The following is a 26,260-nucleotide window of genomic DNA, read 5'->3' as shown; positions in this document are numbered from 1 at the left end:
ATAATATCGCGATGATTTCTCCCTACATCGAAATGATTGGCACGAGTTCCCGTTAAGCTGGTAGAGTTATTCGCGTTTCCCCGATGCGCCAACGAAACTCTGACGTGTGACGCGCATGGAAGTCCTCCGAGACGCCTCATTCAATTAGTCACTCAGTTACTCGCATCACATCGCATTTATCCCGTCAGTCTACGAGAGAAAGAGAGAGAGATAAAGAGAGAAAATAAGGGAGTCAGAAGGAGGGGGAGAAGGGGGTGTACATTGCGAGAACTTGTCGCTGTTTCTCTGTGGTTCGCGAATTCGTGACACGAACTTTCGACTTCTGGGTTCAGACTTCTCTCCCACCCTCTCTCTCTCTCTCTCTTTTTCTTTTTCATAAGGACAAAGATACGTAGAAGTCATGTCATCCCGCGGAACGATTCCAGTTCTCCCTTCTTTCCTCTCCTCGAGATATTACTTCGGCTTCAGTCTAGCTAGCTCAACTTCGAAATAAGTTTATTTCGCTCGCCACCCCTATCCTCTCATCTAGCTAGCTAGCTAGCTAGCCAGAAGAGATTCTATAAAAGCTTAGGAGAAGAAAGGAACGAAGCAATCACGCGACGAGTAATAAGATTTTCCTTGGAAACGAAAGGAAAATGCGACGAAGACTACGATAACGTAAGATCTTTTCCTAATGTACTTGTTAGATACGACGAACAAATTACGTGTACCAGAGATGGATAGATAAGGGCAAAGATTGCGATGGAAAAGAGATTGAGAAAGAAAGAAAAAGAAAGAAAGAAAGAAAGAGAAGGAGAGACGAAGGGGGACAAGAAGCGGGTAGATTCTGCAAGGGGTGGGGGTGGGGTTGTAGCATGTACGCGGAAGTTGCGGCGAATTCGGTGGCTGGTCGCAAACTCGGCGAAAGGCCGAAACCGCCAACGCCGTCGAATTACTCGTGGGGTAGGTCCCATGGGGATGAACTTGTCCGCGACAATTTCAAACTTATTTTAACATTCATATAAGTCTCGCGCCCTAGCACAAGCCGTAGCCCAGCAGCACCGCCTCGGTTATACGCGTGTACGTGTATGGACGCGCGCGTGTATGCGTGCTAACGCGTGTGTCCCTTTCGTCGTGTAACTCGAGAAGCAACCCCTTCTCCTTCTCTTTCTCTTTCTATCTTTCTATATACCTGTCTATCCATCTATCCATCTATCTATCTATCTCGTTCACTTCTATCTTCCCCTCTCCCTCTCTTTTCCGTAAGAACGTGCAAGCATAAGGGTAACGAAGGATTTACATAAGATTATGCGTAAGCCTTCGTTGCCTTCTTCTCCTCCTCGAAAAGGGATCGTTGAGATAGCGAAGCGACGAAACGGCACTCAAGGGTGCGCTCGTCTTCGACTGATAATTAGAATAAAGTGAGTTTATATGACGCGTCGAGTGGCAGCACGTAAAGATGACGCCGACGTTCATGATAAAAGGGACGAGAGATCTTTCCGTGTCTCTCTTATTTCATACGTGATACTATCGCGCTTTTTCTTTTTTCTTTTTTTTTTTCTTTTTTTAAGAAATTTGGGAAGGGAAAATTCCCCTACGATAAATTTACCTACGTGGGATCGAAGAAAATATCGAAGGTACCATCGTAAAAATTCTAAGATGCTGTTGTAGTAAGTATTACGTACTTCTTCTTATTATTATTATTATTATACTTTTTCTTTTTCTTTTTCCTTTTCTTTTCTTTTCTTCTTCTTCGGACCCGAGAAATTTATTATTTTTCTCCAGAGCTCGTACACCTTGTTAAATCTCGCCTACACCGAAGATTATCCGTTTGGTATTCATAGTCTCCACGCAAAATTCTTCCTAGACCGCGATAAAGGTTTATACGAGCCATAAACTTAAGTCGAATATATTTTTTCTATGTTAATTTCAACCAATCTCTGTGCAGCGGTTTAACTTATAGACGGGGATGATTCCCTTTCTATGCCTAAGGCTTATTTCATTCGATATCTTTCTTTTTTTTACTTTGTATTTTAGTTCGATTATTCGATTATCTTATTGTTCTTTTATTTTTTTTTTAAATAATTTTTTGGGATTATTTTTAAATAAAATATTTGAACAAATTTGGATAACTTTGAATGATTCAAAGAAGATGTAATATACCTGTAGAGTAGATACAGTTCTATGAATAAACACCGAGGGCACTGATCGCAATTTCGAATAGTGCTGCCATCTCTCGTACAAATACCGAACTTTCCTTCTTGCAGAAAACTACTTTACCATCGGTAAATAATACGTACCGTGCACAGTCGGTAAGTTAGAAATCTTCAAATACCATAGTCTCCGTAGACTCAATCTTCTAATTGTTTAAATAAAAAAATCGATCAAAAGAAAATCGTGTATCGCGCATACCTGACAAATGTCAATTCTCTCGATTTCCTTAACCAAATTATTAAGTGATTTTAAATTCAAATTTAAATTCAAATTTCGAATAAAAAAATATTGTATTAAAAAAAGAATAGAACATGTTGCGTACGCGTTTAGGAACGTTTATTCGAAACGATGTCTCCAAAATTCAATCAATCAATTCGATTAATCTTCTTCATACGTCATCGTGTCACGAATTTAAAAGATTGACGAGGAGAAGAGACGACAAATCTTGCGATGTTCCTAAGATCGCTCTAGTGAGTGTGTTAAAGATTTTAATTTCATAACGTTAACTCTTCCCGCACGTAAGTTCGTGACTGTTAAACGGAAGATATTAACGAGCTCGATGAAAATAAAAAGGGATAATAAAAAAAAACCGTACGATTTACGATAAGATCTCGTAAGACTGACACGTTAAATAGAAGATATCTTTCGAATCAGTTTAGTTTCGCATGCAAACGAAAAAGTATATCGGTTATGCACTTTCGCATCGTGATGTAACCGCTACGTTTTCTCGACGCCTCGAGCCAGAAACTGTTAACGTTTCCCTTTATATAGCGATACTGCAAGAAAACGTATCCGAGGTACGCGCGAAAGTCATTACGAGGGAGGCAATTAATTACTTGCCTTTATCTAGCATTTGTAATCTAACGTGAAACGGTAAAAGTCAATATCGAATGAAAGAAAATCAAATGTAAACGAAAGAAAGATTACAAAAAAAAATAAAAAGAAAAAAAAAGGATGTCGTCGAAAGCGACCATTCTCGGATCTTACATTTGAAAAATCTGTAACAGTGTCGTATTATAACCAGATGATCGAAACGATACGAAATGTTTTTTAGAAACTCGTTCGATGTTTTATCCTGTCCCCTATAATAATCGAAATATTTCATTTGATTCCAGGTACTTTCGGGTTGCGGTAATCTAGACGGCACGGAAATATCCGAATGCATGTCGGCGACGTTTCACATATGCGAGAAAGGAATGATGCCAAAGTTTTACGCACCCGACATGGACATATGCGAGGTGATCGATCATTACACGAAAGAGCCCGATTGTAATTCTCCTCCTAGAAACGCATTAGTCGAATCTGCGAGATTAGCTCGTACTTGTATCCAACCGTTATGCGAATGCGAAGCTTGTCATCACGCTGGTTTGGTACTTCCTGGAGGATTCGGTGCCGTACGGACATTGTCAGTACTTCTTTTTTTTCCGTTTAACCATTATCTTATCATCTCCGCTCGTATTTTGATTATTTTATTTGATATTTCATATCATAGAAGCGATTTTGCTAGCAAAGGATGCGACTGTACGGTGATACCCGATTTAGAAAAATTGATTCGAGATTTTACCTGTGACAAAAAACCGATAGGTGCTATGTGCATCACGAGTGTTCTCGTTGCTCGAGTTTTACAAGGCGTTAAAATAACTCTCGGCAAAGATTGTAAGTATATCCTCGAAAAATTGCATGTTTCATCTGTTTAACGAATGAGTATTACGAAAAATGTAGGCTCCCAGGACGACTGGCCGTACGCGGAAGCGATTAACATAGCAAAACAGATGGGTGCGAAGGTGGAGATGAAGGATGTGAAGGGGGTTACGAGGTGTAAAAAGTACAACGTTTTCAGTACACCTGCATGGATGTACAAACATGGATCGTACGCGGAAATACATGCCGGCATCGGGAAACTCATCACGATGTTGAAGAAGTGCATTCGACAGTGAAAGTTTCCGAGTGATGGAAAGTTGCTCGATTCGGTCGACAGTTCAAATTTGTCCGTTTTCCTTTTCTTTTTCTTATCACGTTGTTCTTATCACGCATACATATTTCACGGTGTACAATGAACATAATAAAAGTAGAAGAGGAAGGGAAGAACGAGAGAGACACGAATTTTACGAATATATTATACATACATACGTACATTTTACGTTTCTATTTTTTTGTTGTTCTTATAGATTAATAAACCTAACGATAAAACTAATTACAATAGTCAACAACAAAATGAAATAACAATGCGTTAGAGATCCGCGCGGAATGATCGTGCAAATCAAATTCGCCGGGAATTTCGTCCTCGATGATGAAGAGGAAATCGTCGCATTCGTGATTTCCTGAAGTGTCATGCGATCGATCATACTTCAGATAATAATAATAATAATAATATCAAAGAAAGAAAGAAACAAATTTCTAGGAAGGTCCGGGAGAGTAAAAAAAGAAAAAAAATAATCTCATCAGCGAGAAAGATATTAATAATATTAATAATAATAATAATAATAATAATAATATTAATAATAATACTAATAATAATTCAAATTACTTTCGTAGATCAGAGACGATCGTAAGAGAATTGGGCAGTCTTTATTGGTTAAATCGTTTTATCATCTTCTTCTTTTCTTATTACTTTTTCTTATCATTTTTTTGCTTCTTTTTAACTTGAACGTCGATAAATCTAACGAATACTTACGGCCTATCGAAGGACCTATCAATACACTCTAACGTAAGATACGTTTAATAATATTACGACACAATTATCAACTAAGATCAAATAATCTCTAAATCTTAAATGAAACGAGGCAAACTTACGTCTAACTTATATTTAAGTACGATACTTAAAAGATAAAAGGATCAAACTTAGCGAATACCACGTATGACGTATGGGAAGACATTACAAAAAATCGAAACGAACAAAATTTCGTTCGTAAAAAAGAAACGAAAAGTGTATTTAGTTTTTACGTCGATCGTAGTATCCTTTTTCTTCTTTCTTTCTATTTTTCTTAACATTCCAACCAATCCCATATAAATTTTGACGATTAACAATAATATAAAAGTCTTATATAGATTATTTATTTTTTTTTCTAATTTTCTACCCGCAGTAATTCGAAAAAAAAACGCAACGATGATCGAGCCCGTAGGAAGACCGACTTGCCCGCGGTATCGAATACGATGCAGAATGCATTTCGTTGCATTTGTGCAGCGCCGTGGAAAGTGGATTGAGGTAACATGCAAATAAATCGCTGATGGTTTTTGCGCGGTAGGAGAGCAGTCACGAGCAGAACGACGATAAGTCGCGTGCGTCTGTCTGTCTGTCTGTCTGTCTGTCTAACCGTCCATTCGTCCGTCCGTTTGTCCTGGACTCGTGTATACTCTCGAAGCCCACGTTTTATCGAACGTTCGAAAGAGCGAAAGAGCTCGTGTCGTCGTTCTCCGTTTACTCGTTCACTCGTTCCGGTATTCAGGTGTACTCGAGCGTAACGAAAGTGCATGCGCCACTCTCGCACGATCAATTTGGCGCGTGCCCATGAATCGATAGGTGATGATGATGACGATGACGATGACGACGATGATGATGATAATAATCGTTAGCTTTCATCATTGGATGACACATCTCTCCAATAATATCACACGTATACGCAATATTACGATCATTCCTATTAATTATTTATATCTAATTAATGAATACCTAATACTTTAACTATTAATATAGTTATTATATTATTACGATATTACGTATATATCGTATCATCGATAACGATATTTATATCTTATACTTCCGACCCACTCTGTGTTGGATCCTTCGAGAAATGAGCTAATTTTTCTGAACAAACTTAAGAAGAAATTTCGCAGACCTCCTACAATCGAAAGAGTAATTGGCGGAGGGAGGGAGGGAGGACCTTAGTTATCGATCTTTCTCGAGGGCTAAATTATTTACGCGTAGGACGTTATCCCAAAGTTTGTCGTCCCTTCTCTAAACCGTAAACACTAATAAGTACGAACTCAGTTTTCAACTCAATGCTAAAAGCGGTTCGACCGATACGCGAGATCTTCTCGCCTTATCCTCGTCGTATTGTTTCATCTTGATCAATTTCCTCTTCCCTTTGCTGAGCTTCTTCCTAGGGATCTCGGTGGTCGCCGTTTCCATTACGTTCGATCGTTGTTCCTCTTCCTCCAACATTCTCAGAGTTTCGATGATGTTTCTAGGTTCCGTGATACGTCCCGTGGAACTACCGTTCTTGTTCGCGTATACCACCGAAAGATGAGAGAAACTCGACTTGGGTGGTGCAGTGATGTCCGCGAAATCGCGGAAGTTCGCGAAGAAGTCTCCTCCCCTGACCGGTTGAGGTTTAGGGTTCCTATAGTAATTGGCACGAGCGCGACCAGTCGTACCGTGATAGTAAGGATTATACAGAGTATCTTCAACTGCATACTCTTCGTTCTCTTTATCTTCGGGATAGTAAGTTCCACCCCGAATAACTCCGAAGTTTCCGGAACCCAAAAGAGGATGTTGCACCTCTTTGGACGACGCCGATGCCGATTGGTAGACTCCGCGATCGCGTTGGAAGTAACCCAAGAACCTGTTGGGTCTGTATCTTTGCTGTTGATCGTTCAATGGCAACCTGTGATTACTGAATAATTCAGCGAAAGATGGAAAGAAGTTTTGACTCTCGGTTTCCAAGCTTTTATCGGCATCCTGGGACGGTTGTTGAGCTCGTGGAGATAATTCGGTATTCTTCGTTTCCTGATCTTTCCCATTAATTTCTTCCGTACTCGTGTCATTCCACTTGTCATTTGTTTTCATGGTCGTCGTATCTAACTCGATCCTTTCCGTTGAACTTTCTTCGCGATCATCCGTCATCGTCTCTTCCGCACCATCGGTCTCCATATACATGTCGGAATCATCGCCGTCCGCATAATCCTCGCCGGTTTCCGACGCGGATGCTATGGAATCCTGCAACAGGAAGAAGAATTATTTCCTCATTACCTTGATTTTCTTTCCAGTTGGCATTTCTAACGATAAGAGTTCCTTACAAGTCAGAGAAAGTTCAACGAGTTAGAAAGCTTCATTTATAATACAAATACCTGTACTACTACTCGATACGAGATAAAACATATGAGTATTACTTTACCAAGAATAACTTGATTTTAATAACAAGAGTCCGACCGATTAGATTTTATCTGGATAAATTCTTAAGCAGTTAGTTTTAATCGATAAGAATAAACCGAAGGTCCGAGGGTTCAATCGCGGAGATCTAACGATCTGTCAAATGCATGGAATGCGAATATTTTCAGAATCGAAGGATGAGCGAAAAAAAGCACACCGACGATGCAAAGTTCAGCATCCGGGATTAGCTGATATACGTTTGATAAGAAAAAAAGTGAGAAAGCTAATGCAATTGCAAAGAACAATCTGTCAAATGCGTATAGAATGGGAATATTTTCAGAATGGAAGGATGAGGGAAAAGCACACCGACGATGCAAAGTTCAGCATCCGATCCGACTGGGCCGCGACGTCTTTCTTTGCCTTGACATTTAAGGCATCTTCGTGGCAGCGACCGCCTTCTTCGAAACTAGTTATCCCGTCGGTGCGACTCGCGAATGCGTTGGTGTGTAGGTGCCCACGTCTCTAACCAACCCACCACCATCGCAACTCGTTCTATTACAATCCCAGCCTCTCGCACGTGCGCGCGCGTGCGTGCATGCGTGCGTTCACGCGAGTCGACTTGCGACACATCGACGACACGCCTAGCATTGTTACCGATATATCTCTACATACCTAACTATCACGGGTCAATTATGTTACGATCTATACGTATTATTATTTACCACTCTCTAAATTATATTCCTAATTATTATTATTATTATACGTGGCTGTGATACGATCGAATCAAAATTCCGACAACAATTTTAATCGACGGTTAAACTAATGTTTTTCGTAATTATATTTATCGTTAGATGGAAAAAATATTTTATGAATTATGAAAAATATTTATATATAAATAATATAATAAATATAATAAAATAATAAATATAAATATATATTTATATATATATTTATGAAAAATATTTAATTAAAATAATATTTTAAATATTCTCTCGATTAAAATGTATAATATATAGATAAAAATTAGTTTCCATTAAAAGTAATACTATCTCTAACTCGCGTGTGTCTTAATTAATTATTATGCAAGTAGGAAAGACGAACGGAAGAAATGTGTATTGCAATATAGTTTGCTTGTTATACGTAATAAAGGACCAAGGATTTTACGATCTCCAAGTGAATCGGCTCGTTATAATTTTCCAACTTACAATCCGTTCATAATCTACCATTTTCGTTATCCTTATAGTCTCAACAGGAAAGTCCTTTCAAACGTAAAAACCACGAGTAACTCGTTAAATTATTCCGAAATGTGCGTTGTTCTCTTTACAGCTAATCGTAAATCATTCGTTCTCAACTTATCCTGCTTTTATAATGATTCTAATAATTGAGATCTTTAAAAAAAAAAAAAGAAATAATACATAAAACTATCGTCGTCATCGTCTAAGCAAATTAAACGATAGTATTATGCGCGATTAGATTGGCCATACTTTTACTTCTACTTATCTTATTCTTCGATAATTATTTCTTAGGACTGTTACGAGAGGACATCGAACAACAATAATAATAATAATAATAATAATAACAACGACACTGTTAACGATTTTCATAAAGACAGACGTCGAAAAGAAAAATTCAAATATATATAAGTAGAAAAGAAAAGAAAAAATATAAAAAGAAAGACAGAGGGACGATTACTCGCTTAACGAGCGTTTTAATGCAAAATAATAGGCAATTATTCGAAAGGTAGGAGTAAGAGACTTCTTGCAATAGTCGACACGAAACAGAACGAAGATAACTTTAAGAGAAATAAAGAATATAAAAAGATGCAAAAGGGAAAGGGAGGGGAGGAAGGGGGAGGGGGGAAAGAGAAAGAGAATGAGAAAACAAAACGTGTATACCTGTACACTTTGGAATATTACAAATGGCCGAGAGAACGGAGACGCGATCCTTGCCGAGCTTGAGAACGGAAGACGAATCGCGAAAGGGAATGGGAGAGAAGGAAACGTTATTATTACGCGATTACGGAGACGTAAATTAGTCTCGCACGGTGATCTCGCAAAACGTGCGTTACGACCTGAGGATAATATTATTAGCCTATTCTACGTTTGTGAGAGATGCGCACGCGCGCTGCCCTATTAGCATCGTCGTCATCGTCGTCATCGTCGTCTTCGTCGTCTTCGTCGTCGTCCATGTATTATATTATGGTATTTATGTATTATTTACTATTTTCTTTTTTCTTTTTACATTTATCTACTTACTGTGCGTTACTACTAATATAATTATAAGTTTAATAATAATTACATAATTTTAATTTTTGTTTTGTTTTATCTATACATTATATTGTACTGTATAGTTTATTACTGTATTATTTACTATATTACTATATTACTTTTTAACTTATATTACTGTTTATTACTGTATATAGTATTACTGTATAGTTTATTATATTATTTATATTAGTAATTACAGTATTGTAATTAATGGCCTTTAGGGAGCCTAGGCTCTAGGGTCAATAAAATATTATTAAATAAAAAAAATAAAAATAAAATATACCATAATGTATATTACTCATGGTCATTCCTCTCCTCTACTTCCAACTGACTCGGTATGAATTATATGTGAATTAAGGGCAATCAACTCGTCGAATAAATGATCGTTTGTAAGAACGACGAAGATAGAAACGAAGTTTTCTATACGTTATTAGTCCTTTCTATCTCGAACAGAGAAAAGATTCCCCCATTGAGATATATATATATAACTAATCCGTCTTTGATTCACCATTCCAGCCGTCTTGTCCAACGTTCGAAACGTTTCGTTTAAATAATGTTCGTAAGGAGTGCACGAACGTGCATTTTAAAATAAATGTAGGAGTAAAAATTCTTTAGTCCTTTTTCTTTTCTTTTCTTTTTTTTTTTTTTTCGAAAGTCGTCTCGTGTCGTTAATCAAAAGATACGGATCGTTGATCCCGTACAAAGTAGTTGCATGCACGTTAATAAATAATACTCATTTACGTACGTTATACTTATAAAATATAAATACATGAAAATGTTGTGTCGCGCCTTGTTTAATTCATTATTATGTGTGATTAATTAAACGTTAGATATAATGTTGGACGTATTTTCGTGGAGATTCTGTTCGTAGTCTTGGTATAGTTGTTATTATTGATAAGATCTAATAAAAAACTCTGATTCTCTTTCTGAACGCTTATTAAAGACCATGAATCCGGTCTTTTGGACGAGATTAACGTCACGTGAAATTATATCTGACGTAAACTTCGCGTATCGCGATAATGCGTCTCTTTTTATAAGTAAAAGAAAAGAGAAAAAAAAAAAGGAATGAAAAAAATATTAGATCAAATTTACGTTCTCGTTTTCTAGGTATTAAGAAATGTATACACGGTTGGTGCTCGATAATTATGGTCAAATTATAGTTCGACTAAATACTAATCGGCCGGCTAGTTTTATTCTATCCCGTTCGTTTTCATTCTAGTTTAAGATTTTCTGATATTTTTCGTCGTGTCTCGATAATGTCCTTGAATTTGAACTAGCTTTCACCATTTTTCTCACCTCGTGCACGACTGCGTCCTCGGGAACCGGTGCACCATCTGAAAAAGAGAACAAATATTAATAGTAATAATAGTATTCGATTTTGTATCGTTAAGAGACGAAATGCGATCTCTCGTATTAAATTAGATCGAAATTTACGATCGATTGGAACTCACCGAAGGTAATAGGGATTATTCATTTTCGTAAAGTATTCTCGAAGGTTTCTCCTGTCGTATGAATATATTTGTGTCTTTCGAAAGATAAACGAGAAAAAATGAAAAAAAAGAAAGGTAGATTGGTATTCGAAAAATTTCAAGTGTCTTAGACTCGGCGAATTAACGACTATCCTTGTATGCAAATTACTCAACCGGTCGTATTTATCATCACCGTGTTCCTTAACGTCTCTTTTAACGTTAAATTAAATATTTCAAGTTCGTTGAATAATTATTAGAAAGATATTTCGATGATAGGTGTCGTCCTTCGTGAACGAGGAAACGACTTAATTATATCTCCTAACAAAATAAACCAAAGAAAAAGAAGTATAACTTGAAAACCAGACCAACGACGACAACCACAATTTTATTTTTCGTATAAAATGAATAGGAACGCAAAACTTTTGAAAATGTAGTCGACTAGTCTCGAAATTAGGCCAATCACGATTGAAAAGAGAATGAAAACTACTTTCTATCGAAACGAAACATTGTACGAGACAACAAATTACCATGACGAGAAAGTCAAACTACTTTAGAAGCACGTGAATCGATTTCAATTAACTTTCGCGAAGGTCGAATGTCCTTAATTAATACGAACCTTTTTAACCGGGCACATTTTGTTTTCATTTTTAGAGAAAGTCAATTATTGAATATTACGTCGATGACCAAAAGTGAACGGCACGTGTGTGTGCGTGCGTGCGTGCGTGTATGTATGTGAAAAAGATTAAAAGGTCCCCTACGCGTAAATTACAAACACCTGCTGCTGCTAGCATCGTACAGAAACAACTGGGAAAGAAAAATCGCTCGTAACTTTGGAAAAACGTTAAGTACGATGGCTTTGTAATAGAATAAGAGATGGCTCCGAGCGATACGTCGAAGAGAAATAGTTTTTCTATAGTCTTCGGAGGTATAAAACCTATCGAGGATGTCGCACGTAGTATCACCGTAAAAGGAGATTCTAGTATTTTCCTGTATTTCCAAGAACCTCTACCTATTTGGCACGTATCAAACGTATTGTCGATGTCGAACACCCTCTCTCCTCTCTTCTCGTCTCGTCTCGTCTCACTTTTTCTCCATTTATTTCTTTTCTTTCTATCTCCTTTTTTCAAACGATCCTCTCGTCGAAGTCTTCGAGAACTCGACAAACTTAGCAAACACTTCCGACATTCTAACGCATACTTTTTACTATCTCAAAGCAGCGAGCATCGTCCTTACGCGAATGGAAATTTCGTGCATAGTTTGAACGCAATTAATATTTGTCCGTGTAATAGTTTTTTTTTACGTAAGGGAAGAAAGTGTCGCTAATGTAAGAAACAAGAAAGTCGCGAATAATTCTTCGATTTATGATCGATCCGTCCGAAGAATATAAATCTCGTCCCATTGCAAAACTTTCATAACTAAACGTGAATTGGTATTTTTAATGATAACCAACGACGATGATACGATTATCGTTGTTATCGAATAAAGAAACAACGCGAATATGAAATAGAAAAATGTTAGGATCGAGATTAGCGAGGTGCTTTATATTAAATAATAAAATTTGTTTGAGATAAAGGAACGTTCGTCGAGATAGATGAAAAATCGTTCGTAAAACGTTCTCTCGCGGATAAAAAAGTATTAGTTTAGTCTCTTATTATGGCCGAGATTCAATTAGAACGGTATTTCGATCGCAATGCTGGCCGTGGATGGTTCCGTGTGGAGCAAGACCTCCTCTTCGTCCTATGATTAATGAGAAAATGTGCCATTAACGAGATCGAGTTAATTACTACTCGTAAATGTTGCAAGTGAGATTCGGATTTCCCGCGACAGGAATTTAACTAGTTTAGTTCTCTTACGATTCCGATACGTATATATATAAATGCGTGTGCGCCTGTGTGCTGCCACGTGTATACTTTAAATCCGTTCTCTTGACCGCATCAAATGCATTCTATTTCCCAATTACGCGCGACACGGTGGTGAAAAGCAACGATAGGTAATAGTGTACGTACAATCGTGCGTTACTTACTTCTGCGTATGTTGCAAGCTTATTTTAAACAGACCTGTTCAAACTTCGTCAGACTGGAACGCTTCTGATCTTGCTTCTGGCCACGATCTTTCAGAAGAATTAAGAGCGCTGACGTTGCGATTTGAATTTGAAACTCTTACTTTATCTATTTTGCCTATTCGCTAGGAAATTTACATGCTCGAACGTTTCGACGTAAAGCGAACGACGAATATCTTGCAAAATCTTTTCCGAGATCTACACTTCGATAATCTCAACGTGTACGCATTAAATCTACTGACTTTGCGATCTAAATTTCAAGGAGATCAAACTCTATACGTAATATAATGTATTACCGAACGATTAATAAAGATGCCGACGTTCCAAGACATCTCTATCGTGGATCGTACCTACCAACAACATTCTCTATTTTCTAACAATCGAATAGTACGGCTAAGGGTGCAATTAGGGGAACAATCGCACGTTAATAGCGAGTCGTTGAACGAACAATGTGCAATATTCTCTCTCGCGTAACAGCAGAAACGCACGCGGATGCCTTTGCCGTGTCGTACGTCGACATTTCCATCGTACCTGCTATTATATGTTCGAAGTATTCGTTATTAAATGTTAATACAACGAGGACGTGACCCCGTTTCCCAATGACTTTTTATCTACGCCTCTTATGCACATTGACGCTTGTGCGAATGCACTTTTCTTTTATACAATAATAATCGAAAATGATACCAAGACAAGAAGAAGAACTTCCGTCATTTCAAAAGAAACCGGAGATGACGTATTAGCTTGCCCCATAAGTTCCTTCCCATATAAAAAGATATATACCATAGCTACACCAATGATAATCCAAGATCACCATTTCCTGCGTTCGATGAACACTGACATTTCATTTTTACTATAATACATTGGAACGTAATTTTACGTAAGCCCTATTCTTCTTCCTTTTTGCCTTAATCCTCTAATAAAGTTCTTCACATTTAATTGTTCCATCATTAAGGTATTGTCAATCTTTCTTTGATATTGACATAATAATTCTTTGCAATACCACGAGAAAGATTATTAAGATCGCGACGGATAAATCTACGAGTTCCTTTTTCAAACGCTCCGAGCTATGTACGAACGAAGAACGTCGAATACTTTATGACGTAAGTTATTAATTAGAAGCGTGACTTACAACCCACGACGATGAGTGAAACGCATGACGAACATTTTCATCGTCGCTCGAGAAGAAGCCGTTAATTGCTTGGAACTTAAGTTCGCGTAGAGATGAACAAAAAAAAACAAATTAATTCGGTGTCATTTAAAAATGATAAAACGCTTGATAAATATTCAACGATTATCGGGTATAAGGTAAAATAAAAATGAAACGTTATTACAAATATGCAGTAGCATTTTGTTTCAATGTTCTTTAAGAATGTCGAACAGAAAGATTGGTGTTCTACCATTACCAAAGAATCCACATAAATCTTTTAATGTTGTATGGAAAAAGAAAAAAAAAAAGAAGTATTGAACACCGTAAAAGTTAATCCCAATATATAATGTAGTTCCCATGGAACTAAACTTCAACAACAACGGTGGCAGCCGAATAAGTACAGAGAGCAAAATGTTTATGTCTTTATCTTCCTTAACGGACGCTGCGATATTATAAATAATTCATTAACAATCGCACAACACATATGCGATCCAAGACAGTCATCAAATGTGTTACATTCGTAACATATATAACCGAGGGCGATAAAAAAAGAAAAGAAATTTGTAAGCCACACAAATCCGTAACTTTCCCGCGTGGATTGGGCGGCACCGTAGGAGGCATTGAGAGAGAAAGAGAGAGAAAGAAATAGAAGAAGAAGAAGAAAAAAAATAAGAAGAAATAACAGAGAGAAAAGGGGGTAAGGCTGGCAAAGAAAAAAAAGAGGAAAAAAAAAGAAGAAAAAAGGTAGGTGGTCGGTAGGTGTACTACCGTGCCTTTCCCCGTTCCTAACTCGAGCTTCGTTTGAAATTGTAATGGGTAGTAGAAGTACGCGTACGACATAATCAAATCGCGTATCAGACCGGATTCTTAGCTCGGCCTAAGGAACGACGAGGAAGCGATTAGCATCGAACCCAAGTGGAGACCTCCTCCTCCTCCTCCTCCTCCTCCCTTTCCTTTTTTTCGCCCTCTGGTCAATCAACGAGAAAGAACGCTCGAATTACCGTACCGTGCTAACAAAACCGCAAGAAAATTTGTATGTTCGCGATCGTTTTTCAATCGTTTTCTACTTTCGATTTTTGAATCTATTTAATTTGATCTTTACCGTGTGTCTCGGCTCAACTCTATGGCGGTGGCATTCTCTTTCTCCCATTTGCATTACATTATACTCCAAATTTGATTGCGTAGGAGAAACCAATTGGATTTTATCCTGTTCTTCTTCTTTTTATTAAGAGTTCGTTCTGTTTCTGTCTCTATTATTTTTACCGAGGATAGGTGGGTTGCTAGCCTCACCCTTGTACCCTTTACAAAATATATAATGATACGAATACGTGGGATAATAAGTATGTAAGTAAGTAAATGAGTAAATATGTATTCAAGATCTTCATTAAGGTCTCGTAATACCAACCATTATATATATGTAAACTTTGTACGCATGTGCCGGTGCATTGAGTGATTGGCTGTTTGAATATGGAGTGAGAGTCTTGAAATCTGGCAAGAGCGTTTTAGAAGTTTAGTAGAAAAGTCTTGTAAATTAAATTTAATTAAAAACGCATTAAGATTGGAATCAATTAATAGAGAAACGGGAGCACGAACTTTTAATTGTTGATTCTCTTATTTTAGGTTAGTTGATCACGTGTAAATATTGTAAAGTTATTAACCTAACCTATTATGTTTTAATAAATATCTCATATTTTAGACGAATCTAATTGTAGTTCTTACTCTCAACAAAATTAAGGATAAAACAATATTATATATATTAGAGTACAGGTACGTATTTATATACCAACTTACCTACCACGTTGGTAAATAGGTTCCGTAAGTCGTGATACGTTTTCTAAAAAACATCAAGTTGGAGGTCTTTCTCCGGGGAATGCGAGATATCTACGGGAATAACATTTAATGAGAGAGTCTTCCGGCAAATCTCTCGATAGTATCTAACTCGATATATAACCATCGATTTCGAGGAAGTAACGTTTACGAACTAGCGCGAACTATCTCGTTAACTGGTTAAACGATTGATTTTACGGAATCTTACCAACCTCCTATTCTCTATTATATTATTCTCTTTCAACATTTACTAGACTAGATTGAATCGCACAGGATGTACATAATGGCGACGATAAGCCGTATTTAACGATCGATCGATCGATCGATCGATCTATCTATCTTTCTATCCATCTATCGATCCCATTGCAACGATTCAAACGTCGATACGTGTAAGCCACAACACTCGTTAAAATCATTTAAAAATCTCAAGCTGAAAGTTTATCCTTAGCTTCTCTATTTTACCTCGTGCACACACCTAAATCGATTGGTTAAATTTAAAGGGCACTTATCTCCTCGACTTGGTTCGTCCGTCACGGTTTTCTGCCTTGAAATTCATTCGATTTTTTTCTCATTTCGATTCAACTTAGACGAGAAACGTGTGGATCGTGAAAATAGAATCGATCGTTTCTTCGTTCTCGAAGATTTAAGACACTTGGCTTTCTTTCGAAAGAATCTCGCGCGTATCTTTATCGATTTATCCTTAAGGTTTGGGCAATCTTGAAAAATATCTGTTTAGTATTCTAACTTGATTCGGCAATATCAAAAGAGGAAGATTATTTTCTAATGTATTCGAAATCTATGATAAATATTTGGGAATATATTTTGAAACATTGATCAAATCAAAGAGAAAAAATATGTACAAATATAAATCGGATGATTTAACTTGGAATACAAGGTTTCTTGGGAATATAACAACGAGCGATTATAAGCAAATGGTGCATCGATGTTCGAAAATGAACCGTTAAGTAGGGAGTATCATGGGAATAAACTCGATAGAGAACGTGGGAGTTGGAAGCGTATGCCACACCTTTTTCTTTCATCGTTTGAAGATCGTAGTCGACTAGGGGGATGAGTAATCTCAATGGCTCCAAAGTAAAAGGAACGAGAAGTAGGAACGTCCCTCGAAAATATTTCATGAGAGTGAAAGCATTCGGCTGGCGATAATACGATACACCGTTGAACAACAACCTCCAATCGTATAACGGGGAATTCGCGCAAACACGAGGTAGCTTCGATCGGTTCATAAGGATCGTGACGACTTTAAACTTTCGTTTAATTTATTGCTCTACCATCGAGAATCCAAATAAGAAACTTTCTCTCTCCCAGTTTTTCTCTTTACGGGAGAGGAATCCAAAGAAAGAGATCTTCCAATACGCTTTTCCCTTTTTTATTCATCCTCATCTCTTCTACTTCTTCTTCTTCTTCTTCTAATTCTATCGTAAAGAATTTAAAAAAACAAACAATTCAATCAAAATTATATAAAAATAATATACGAACGCGTAATTCCCAACGGGGGGTGGGTTTTTCTTTTCTACGAATGAGAAAACCTTTCGAATCTCTATTTTCCAACACTGCTACTTATCGTAACGTACAAATTATTCCCTACGAGATATCCCGCGAAAGCTATCGATTTTCCAATTTGATATACCTGGTCATTCTAACGAATAAAAGTGAGTATACAAGCGTATAAATTAGGCGGGTGTGGTGCTACGACAAGGATAAAGTCTATGTGACTACGATTATTTCTGTAATGAAACTCGCTTTCTGTGAATGATCAATGGGTATTATCCATGGCAGTAAAGTTGATCGACACGAACGAACATGATTCAAATCTATCTATAATACTTATCACAGTCTAACACTCGCATTCGAGTTTTATCAATTATTTTCTTTCCTTATTCTTCTTCTTCTATTTCCCTTTAATTCCATACAATTATTTGACTCAACTTATTGACAATCCCGTTGTACGAAAAGATAAACGAAACTGGAGAGATGTATGTCGTATTAGAAAGTAAAATGCACATCTCTCTTTCTTAACACCTACGTAATCTTAATGGCCAATAAAACGGTTTATTATGTTCTTTCAAGAGGAAGATAATAATCAATGATTTATCAAAGCAAAAATGACTCCAACGCGACAAAGTTACCCGTTTATCTATAAACCACTTATACAATCCTCCGTTTGATTTTACTTTCACTTAAATAGGTAGACTAATTAATCGTTGCCTTCGTTAAAATCCGATAAAAATGATAAGATTCACGAATCTTGCCATAGGATACGTTTAATACAAGTACATAAGAATGTGTAACGACATAAATCTACATAAGGACGGAAGAAGTGGCACAAGTAACGAACCGAAACGAACGAACGATATTTAAAATCGATCGGGGTTGGATTAATTTATACGCTCGCGTGTTTACGGAAATTGTTTGAAAGAAATCGACAAGAAAAAAGAAAAAAAAAAAGCTGTGAAACTATAAAGAATGATAAATTTATTTTTCGAACAACGACTCGGTTCGAATGATTCTAATTTATGGTGTTCTATAGCCGGGACGCTAACATCCGCTTTCTAAATCCGTTTCACCAACGAGCTTGACAAAAATCACGATGACCGACACCGACGACATCCTGTAGATGAACAGATAACTCGATTCGTTTTGATTTTTGTTAAGAACAAAACAAAAGAAAAAATAAATCTAATAACAAAAAGAAATAAATTGTAATTGTTTTCCAAAAAATTCGACTAAAATATCGAAGCGTGACCGATGTGTATGTTTCTCTCGTGGACCGGGTTATTTATTGATTTAAACGAGGTAACATGTTTCTGGTCTGTCTCACTGGCTAAGATTGGCCTTGGCAATGTGGTTGGTATCCCGTGGTGGATACACTGGCTCTCTCGGTGTCGGTGGTTCGAGTTCGATGCCACTTTCACGATCGAAACTATATAATTATCTGGCGGTGCGATTCGATGAGAAACTCGTTTTCATGCGCTCGAATAACTAAAGGAGAAAGAAAGGGAAAGATAGACAGGAATAAAGAGAGAGAGAGAGAGAGTGTGTGTGAGAAAGACAAAAAAAACGACTACGATGACGACGACCCATCTCTCGGAAAGAACACGGAAGATTTTTGGTCGACGAGATTCAGGGTCAAGCTCGATTTTCAAGGCCTACTCTCGAAAGAAATAAAGAAAGATGATACGCTAGTTGGTATTTAACTCGACGATACTAATCGTTCTAATGTCGAGGAGAATTACCTCTTACTTGATCCTGTAATTTATCGCAGATTATCAAAGTTGACTATAACATGACTCAACGTCAAATTATCACCACCGTTCAACCTCTAAACGTTAAATTAGGTTGTAAAACAAGAGCAACGAATGATTACATCTATTTACAACATGCGTTTGGATGATCTAAGGTTCATACCACTCGTTACTCATCGATATTATCTCTTCTTCGTGATTAGGCGAACGTCAAGAACGTGTTAATTCAGACTCGAGAGAACTCGTTTTCTTCTCCTCCTCCTCCTTCTTCTTCTTCTTCTTCTTCTTATGCCAAACAGAACGCACGCAGGTATGTATATGCAGACAATTTCCTAGACGATTCGCTAATTAAACTAAACTTTTTGCTAACATGTGTAAAGTGCGTGCACCTTAGTGTCGAGTAATTGCTTGTTATTCAAATAAAGAGATTATTATTACGATCATTAATCGTAACTCCCGGTCCGGTAACAACACTAACGACGGCATTTTAATCGCCCACTATCCTCGATTTCCCGTTCGTTTATAATTTCGTTTCATTTCTTCCATGGTTTATCTAACAATCTTTTTATTTGAAAAACGTCGAACCTGTCGAAACGTTCTAATCGATCGTTGTCTTCCTCTCTCTCTCTCTCTCTCTCTTCCTTTCTACTTCCCGAGGTAATACTATAAATACTCTTTCGATAGCATCGTCGTTCGAGAGTCACTCGAGGACATCATTTACCACAGATCTTAGCAATTTTCTCGAAGAACATTGCAGCAGCTGTTGGTAATACGCGAACCCAGATGAGCGAACTACTTTCTCCTTTTCGTCGTGACGAGCTTAACTTCCGGGTCGAATGAGATCAAGATATTATGACGATGTATCCAGACCGTCAGAATTTGCGATTTTCTCTCCCTTCTTCTTTTATAATATTATTTTTTCATTCAATATACACAATTGGAACGTTTTGTCGCATTAAAACGTTACACTATTTGGATACTCGGACAAACTAATATAAAAAGAAAATTATTTTTAATGCAACTTTCAAGTAGCGTCACTCCCCACCACTTCCCTCCCCCCGTCGGGCTTAATTTGAAGCATGAACCAAGTGTAAGACCCGAGGGGTGAGCGATGCTACTTGAAAATTGCATTATGCCTAAATTTGCGTGTACGAGTACCACCTTAATTAACCGTATTTATTTTTTTTCTTGTTGCATCAATTTCATTCTATCGAAAAAAGTGGAAATACGCTAGAGACGAGTTATATTTTTAATCGGTAATTCAAATCAATTGACGAAGATCGAGCAAGATAATCGATACTTTCAATCGTTCGCGAGTATTCTTAAGAGACCACCACCTGGCACGATCGATTCAATATTCTATAGGAAGAAAAACCGTTAAGGTCGTTTCTCTTACATGATTCAGATCGGTATTCTCCGATCGGTATCGCATCGATGACAACTCGCAAGAAAAGATTACAAGGAGAACGAGGAAAGCAGGGACAGGAGAGCCAACTTGCACCAAGGTGCGCACCATCCTTGTTACAGTTTTCTTCCTGTCGTTTCGAGCTTCGCACATACGATCATCTGAAAAATGCATTATCCAATGCGAGAGCAAGGACACCTCGATCATTAACGTTCCTAACTAAACCAATTAGCTTCAACGCGAATGCTAAATCGCAACGCGTGTTTTCCATCTCTCTCTCTCTCTTTTCTTTTTTACTATCTTTCTTCATTTCTTTGACTGTACACCCTATTAATCAATGTCATACCGAACGATAACTCGAGACGAAGAGTTTCCAAGGAGACGATACGTTTCCTTTTCAAAAATACAATCTTTTATCATAGCATAAAACTTTCCACGAGGAATCTCAATGATCGCCATTTCTCATTGACCATCGTCCTCGATACCAACGAAGATAATAATCATTTCACAATTATGTAAAAGAAAGGATTCTACCGCTGTGTCATTAGAAAATATTATAAATTATGAAAGATTAATGTTAATCTTGCTTGATAGCTAAAGCGTATCGATATTAATGATAGAAATTGAAAGATGAGCTTTCATTTCGCATAGAGAAAACCTAAAACTTTCTGAAACTCTCTAGAATCGAATGAGATTTCATCTCGTTAATCTATGGTTGACTTGTTTTTCGTGCCGATCATCGGTGTTTCCAAAATTGCATTTTCTCGAATTCCATCGAGTAGTAACGGTAGCTAAAACCATAAAGCTACTTGTCGTGCCCCTGGCAGGGTCTTTTATTGCAACAACCTGTAGTCAGGTTGGTGTTCATCGAGTTGTCTACTTCGAAGAGGGAAGAGGACGAGGATACTGGTTTTCCAGTCTCGCCACATGGAAGTTCAATGGTCAGATCGGCATTAGACGGTGCAAGGCGGATTTAATGCGCTCCAATTCTTCTTACCAACACATAAAAGATTTACATCGACGATAGGAAACATCCTACGCGAACGAACCCGCCCGTTAATCCTTCATTTTCTTCCAACTAATTTACATTGTTAAACGTTTAAATGTCACACTGCGAATTCGACCAATGGAAAAACGATTCTCTTAGCCTTCGAATTGTTGTGAAATGACATCAGGACGTTGAATTTTTCCAAGTTTCGCGACGTAAATCTTCGAATTATGAAAGGAGTCTACGCGTTTGCCTCTTACAAACCAAAATCGTTTTACTTCGACATCAATCACTCGCTCCCATAACCGCGAAATCGTTTCGATAGTAATAATAATGATAATGATGATGATAATAATAACAATAATAGTAATAATAGTACCGTGAACATGGCAATACGCGTAGACCGCGAAACATTTTCTTTTTCTTGATTTTTTTTCTTTTTAGTATAGTGTGTCCTGCTGCATGATTTCAAGCGTAGAATATTGTGAAGTGGTGATATTTATGCAAATCGAGCATACCGTCTGTCCGTGTAGTTTACGAAATGGTTCTCGTCTTTTCTCGTTCAAAAGACAAAGCGATCGATAAAGGAGACTCGTTCGAACATATTTCATCCTTTCTTCGCGGACTTACTGTTTGCTGCCAGAGTATAAGGTACCGTTGCTCTCCCAAAGAAACACGCGTAAAAACTAAATAATTCATATACCTTAGTCGGCGGTAAGGAAATTATTGAAAGTACGATTGCTTTATGTTGTAACCAATGTACATACGCAAAACTCAACTTAACTATTAGCATAAGATGTAATACCTATTCAGATTTATGAAGAAATTAAGCGAACTCTGCCAAATAAATACATTAAGAGAAGATGCACGTTACATATGGCAAGATAAATGAAAACACATTTGTGTTAGACATCTTGTTCCGAGGACTAACGTAAAATGAATTTATTCGCTTTCACGTAACTGAAAGATCAAAGACTGTCTTAGAAAGTGCAAGAGTCACACGATATTTGAACACGCGGCGTTAACGAGTACGAACTTTAAATTAGTCCAAGAATAATGGAAGAGAAAATTCCCTTTCGATACGAGTGAAAGAAGAATACGAGTGGATCCGAGTGAAAGCGAACGAAAAATGATCTCCTTGGTTATCGCGTGAAAGAACGCTTTCTTTTTTCCTACTTACGTTTATTCCCCCCTATATAAACACGCGTGTTACATACGTGTTTGTGTGGGCTTATCGCGATCGTACGAAGAAATGCATACGTTGCTTTCGATAATATCGTAAGAATGGAAGAACTCTTCTATCTTCTTCTCACCTCGAAAGATACACGACGTGGATAATATTTATTTATAATTCATAAATTAAACAGTTTTTTCTCTCTTTTCTTCTTCTTCTTCTTCATTCTTTAGTTTAGGCAAGTTGCCTGTTTCGTAACGACGTTTTTCTGCAAAAAAATTGTTAAATTGTCGCACCATCTTATTTGTAGGCGCCCCGTACTTCTGCGGCCAATCAGTGACTTGTCCCGTGCAATTCTGACGACTCTTCTGTTGTCCATTCTGCTAATATCTTCGTTCCATTCTTTTTTTTTTACTTATTCCGAGGCAGAGTGTCGTTTCTATGAGCCGCAATTTTTTTTTTTCTTTTTTACGTTGGGTAGGGGGCTAACCTGATCCAACTTTCTCTCTTTTGAAAATGATTAATTCGTCGATAAATATATAAGATTTCTATTTTATTTGGAAATATTCCATTTAGACTTTCCACGATCGAAATTACTAAACGACGATCGCGGAGTTGACGAACTTGGGAAGAGGCAGGTGCATCTGTCACGGCCAAGGTAGCCATGGTCACTCTCTACTTTTCTTTCTCATCCATGGCAACGGGTTCTTCTCGGGTCTCGAACGTTTACGATGTATACGTATCCTCGTAGGATCTTACCAAATCACTTTCAAGCGGCACGTCACGACGTTTCTTCACATTTACCGTGATTTTCCATGAATGTAAACGTTCCCATTGAAAAAAAAAAAAAGAAAAATACTACGAAGAACATCGAAAGAGAAAGAAACATAAGGAGAGAGAGAGAGAGAGAAAGAGGGAGAGAGCGCTTCCTGATTGATATAACTTTCATGAGCTAATTTTTCCCTAAGGTTTCTTGCTCGTTGCTTTAACAACTTCCTTGCTTCGCGTTTATATCGAAAGGATGTTATATCTATAAATCCTTGAATAAAATTATCAAACTACACCGATAAATCTTTCTTAGAAAGAGAAAATACTTGAAAATCCTAGTTGCCGTTTGAAAATCATCGAGTATGAGGAATGAGAACGAGAATGAAATGAAATGAAATAATTCTATTCTATTTTAATAAGACGTTTACATATATTATGGGAATATTATAACGTTAGAATGAACCTATCGGATTTGTTTGAGAGATAAGAAATAAACTAGCGTTTACTTTTTACGGTTGGTTCTTTTCACTTTCATGAATATTTCTAACGGCGAAATAATATAATAGAATAAATGTTACACACCGGGGAATGATGTGTAATGCCTTTCATAATTAGTGAAATCGCGCTTACGCGATGATATTAAAAACTTATGGATAATCAGAAGTATTAATTATGCGCCATTAGGAGACCTCGAATGCTGCTAACTGTTTTTTGATATTAACAGGAAGAATATAAGAAAGAGGGATAAGGTATAGCTGACGTTGGTAATTCCATATCATTTAAAATCTCGATAATAGGTTTAACAAAATACTCGTAATCCGAGTTTAATGAAGCGGCTATAGAAAGCATAAGAGAGAGAGAGAGAGAGAGAAAAAGAAATATTAGAAACGAGCTTAATGACGCAAAACGATTATCGGCTTCGGTTCGTCTATCTATCGAATAATTACTTCCCTGTGAGAAAAAAAGTAGTCAATGTAGTAGCGCTATTAATCAAACTTATATACCTTTACGATGTTCTCTTTTTTCTTGTTCCTTTTTATTGCCACTATCGATCTTGTAATCGATAGATAGATCGGTAAATCGAAATAAAGCTACAAAAGATGGAGGAGTAATAATCTACGTACGGATGAGTAATCCTTTCTTGAACGAAGCCAAAGAGTGAAAGATATTCCGGTCTGACCAGAAAGAGAGACTCGGAGAAAGTGTTCGGCCTCTGGCTTTGGCCCTCCTCGATCTCATCCAACTCGTCCGTGACTATTTATCGCACCTCCGATCGTTTCAACTCAACTTTTATACTCGTATGCACCTATGCGTGTATGCAAGTATACGTGGAGGTAGACAGGAAATATATTCAACGAATCGACTTTTCCTCTTCCTCTTCTTTCAGATGATCTGCAAACGTTCCGAATAACGTACTACGATGAATCAAATTTGCATCGGTCATTTATCCTGTCCACTTGAACTTCCCCACTGTGTGTGTGTGTGTTCTTCTCTTCGACGATTTAACTTTCAATTTTTTGTCGTTGCTTTTTTAACTCGATCGTCGTTTCTACAAATCGTTCATGTAATAATAATCTCAAAACACAACTTTCTCTCTCTCTCTCTCTCTCTCTTTCTCATTTTATTCTTTTTTTTGTTATCTTAACCGTTTCGTTATAAATTATGGCGACTTGTTTGTTTCGAGATCGACCGGTAAAAAATGAAAATAAGTAATAAATCTTCTAGTCGGATAGAAGGTAGCAAAGTGGAAGCTCGGCCATAACAAACATATCAATTTGCAACGATCCTGTTACTCGCTTGTTACTCTTTCCGAATAGGGTACGCATTTTTAAAACTCTTTTGTTCTCCCGCATAGTTCTAGAAATCGTTTTTAAATGAGAATCAACAAAGTCGTTCGTTATATTATTCCAACGGTAATGCGGTTCTTAAATCGTTGCAACATTCTCAACACAAAATATGTACGATGACTAATTGCGTACTCTATTCAAAATTGTTAAAAACCCTTTTCACAAATTTCTATAATCTTGTATTAAGCTACGATTCAGCTATTTTCTTCCGGGTCACTCGGTTATTATTTTTCTATAATAATTATACCTAACTATATAGACAAAATTATCTTGGTTAAAAAAAAAAATCTAACATGCAACGCAACGAAATCACGTGTATTAGGATGTTGTAGTTTAAAACACCGATTCACTCTAATTCGCTCAAAGCTTTCACTCTTATTATAATAGAATCTTTGAACTCCTCCTTCCACCCTTCAATCCTAATTCACGGAACCAATTGGAATTTGTTACAGTCAATGTTTAAATCTATGCGCGGTGTTCTTTCGAAACCGATAATGTTACTTTTATAATAGATCGCTCGTCTCGAAATAGTTCTTTCCACGATTTAAGATTGACTTCCTGGTAATAAATTTTCTTTCGATTTTTAAATGTTCTTTCGAACGATCGGTTTTCATTGAATTCTTTCGGATATTTCTTTCTTTTTTCTTCTCTTTTTTTACGATGAAGGGCAAGTTCATTAATATACTATTCACATATACATATATACATGCATGTACATAAAAGTATACTACACGTTCAAGTACCGTTCATTCTTTCTCTCTCTC

The 26,260-nt window shown here is 37.1% G+C and overlaps 2 protein-coding genes across 2 annotated transcripts in view; one reads left to right on the top strand and one right to left on the bottom strand.

Annotated features, from left to right (window-relative positions):
- The first annotated feature begins 854 nt into the window (after positions 1–854).
- LOC122517915 (glutamine amidotransferase-like class 1 domain-containing protein 3A, mitochondrial) lies at positions 855–4,288 on the top strand. The gene is made up of 4 exons (XM_043636533.1): positions 855–965; positions 3,309–3,598; positions 3,686–3,849; positions 3,916–4,288. Exons 1-4 carry the CDS (start codon positions 855–857, stop codon positions 4,128–4,130), a joined length of 780 nt encoding a protein of 259 aa, XP_043492468.1. The 3' UTR covers positions 4,131–4,288.
- A 516-nt stretch (positions 4,289–4,804) lies between these two features.
- LOC122518012 overlaps positions 4,805–26,260 on the bottom strand; it is a 48,959-nt gene continuing 27,503 nt past the window's right edge. The window contains exons 2-3 of the mRNA XM_043636655.1: positions 10,846–10,883; positions 4,805–7,129 (exon numbers count right to left, since the gene is read on the bottom strand). Coding sequence (XP_043492590.1) covers positions 6,185–7,129; positions 10,846–10,883 — 983 coding nt within the window. The 3' untranslated portion in view covers positions 4,805–6,184. The remainder of the gene's footprint in view (positions 7,130–10,845; positions 10,884–26,260) is intronic.

Source organism: Polistes fuscatus, unplaced genomic scaffold, assembly GCF_010416935.1.
Source record: "Polistes fuscatus isolate 324 unplaced genomic scaffold, CU_Pfus_HIC Scaffold22, whole genome shotgun sequence".
NCBI lineage: Eukaryota > Metazoa > Arthropoda > Insecta > Hymenoptera > Vespidae > Polistes > Polistes fuscatus.
This window is presented reverse-complemented; position numbering and strand designations above follow the sequence as displayed.

Coding starts and splice junctions, on each gene's coding strand:
- LOC122517915 (XM_043636533.1), top strand. CDS start 855: ATGTACGCGGAAGTTGCGGCGAATTCGGTGGCTGGTCGCAAACTCGGC. Junction 966..3,308: donor GGTCCCATGGGGATGAACTT/GTCCGCGACAAT, acceptor ATTTGATTCCAG/GTACTTTCGGGTTGCGGTAA. Junction 3,599..3,685: donor TTCGGTGCCGTACGGACATT/GTCAGTACTTCT, acceptor TTCATATCATAG/AAGCGATTTTGCTAGCAAAG.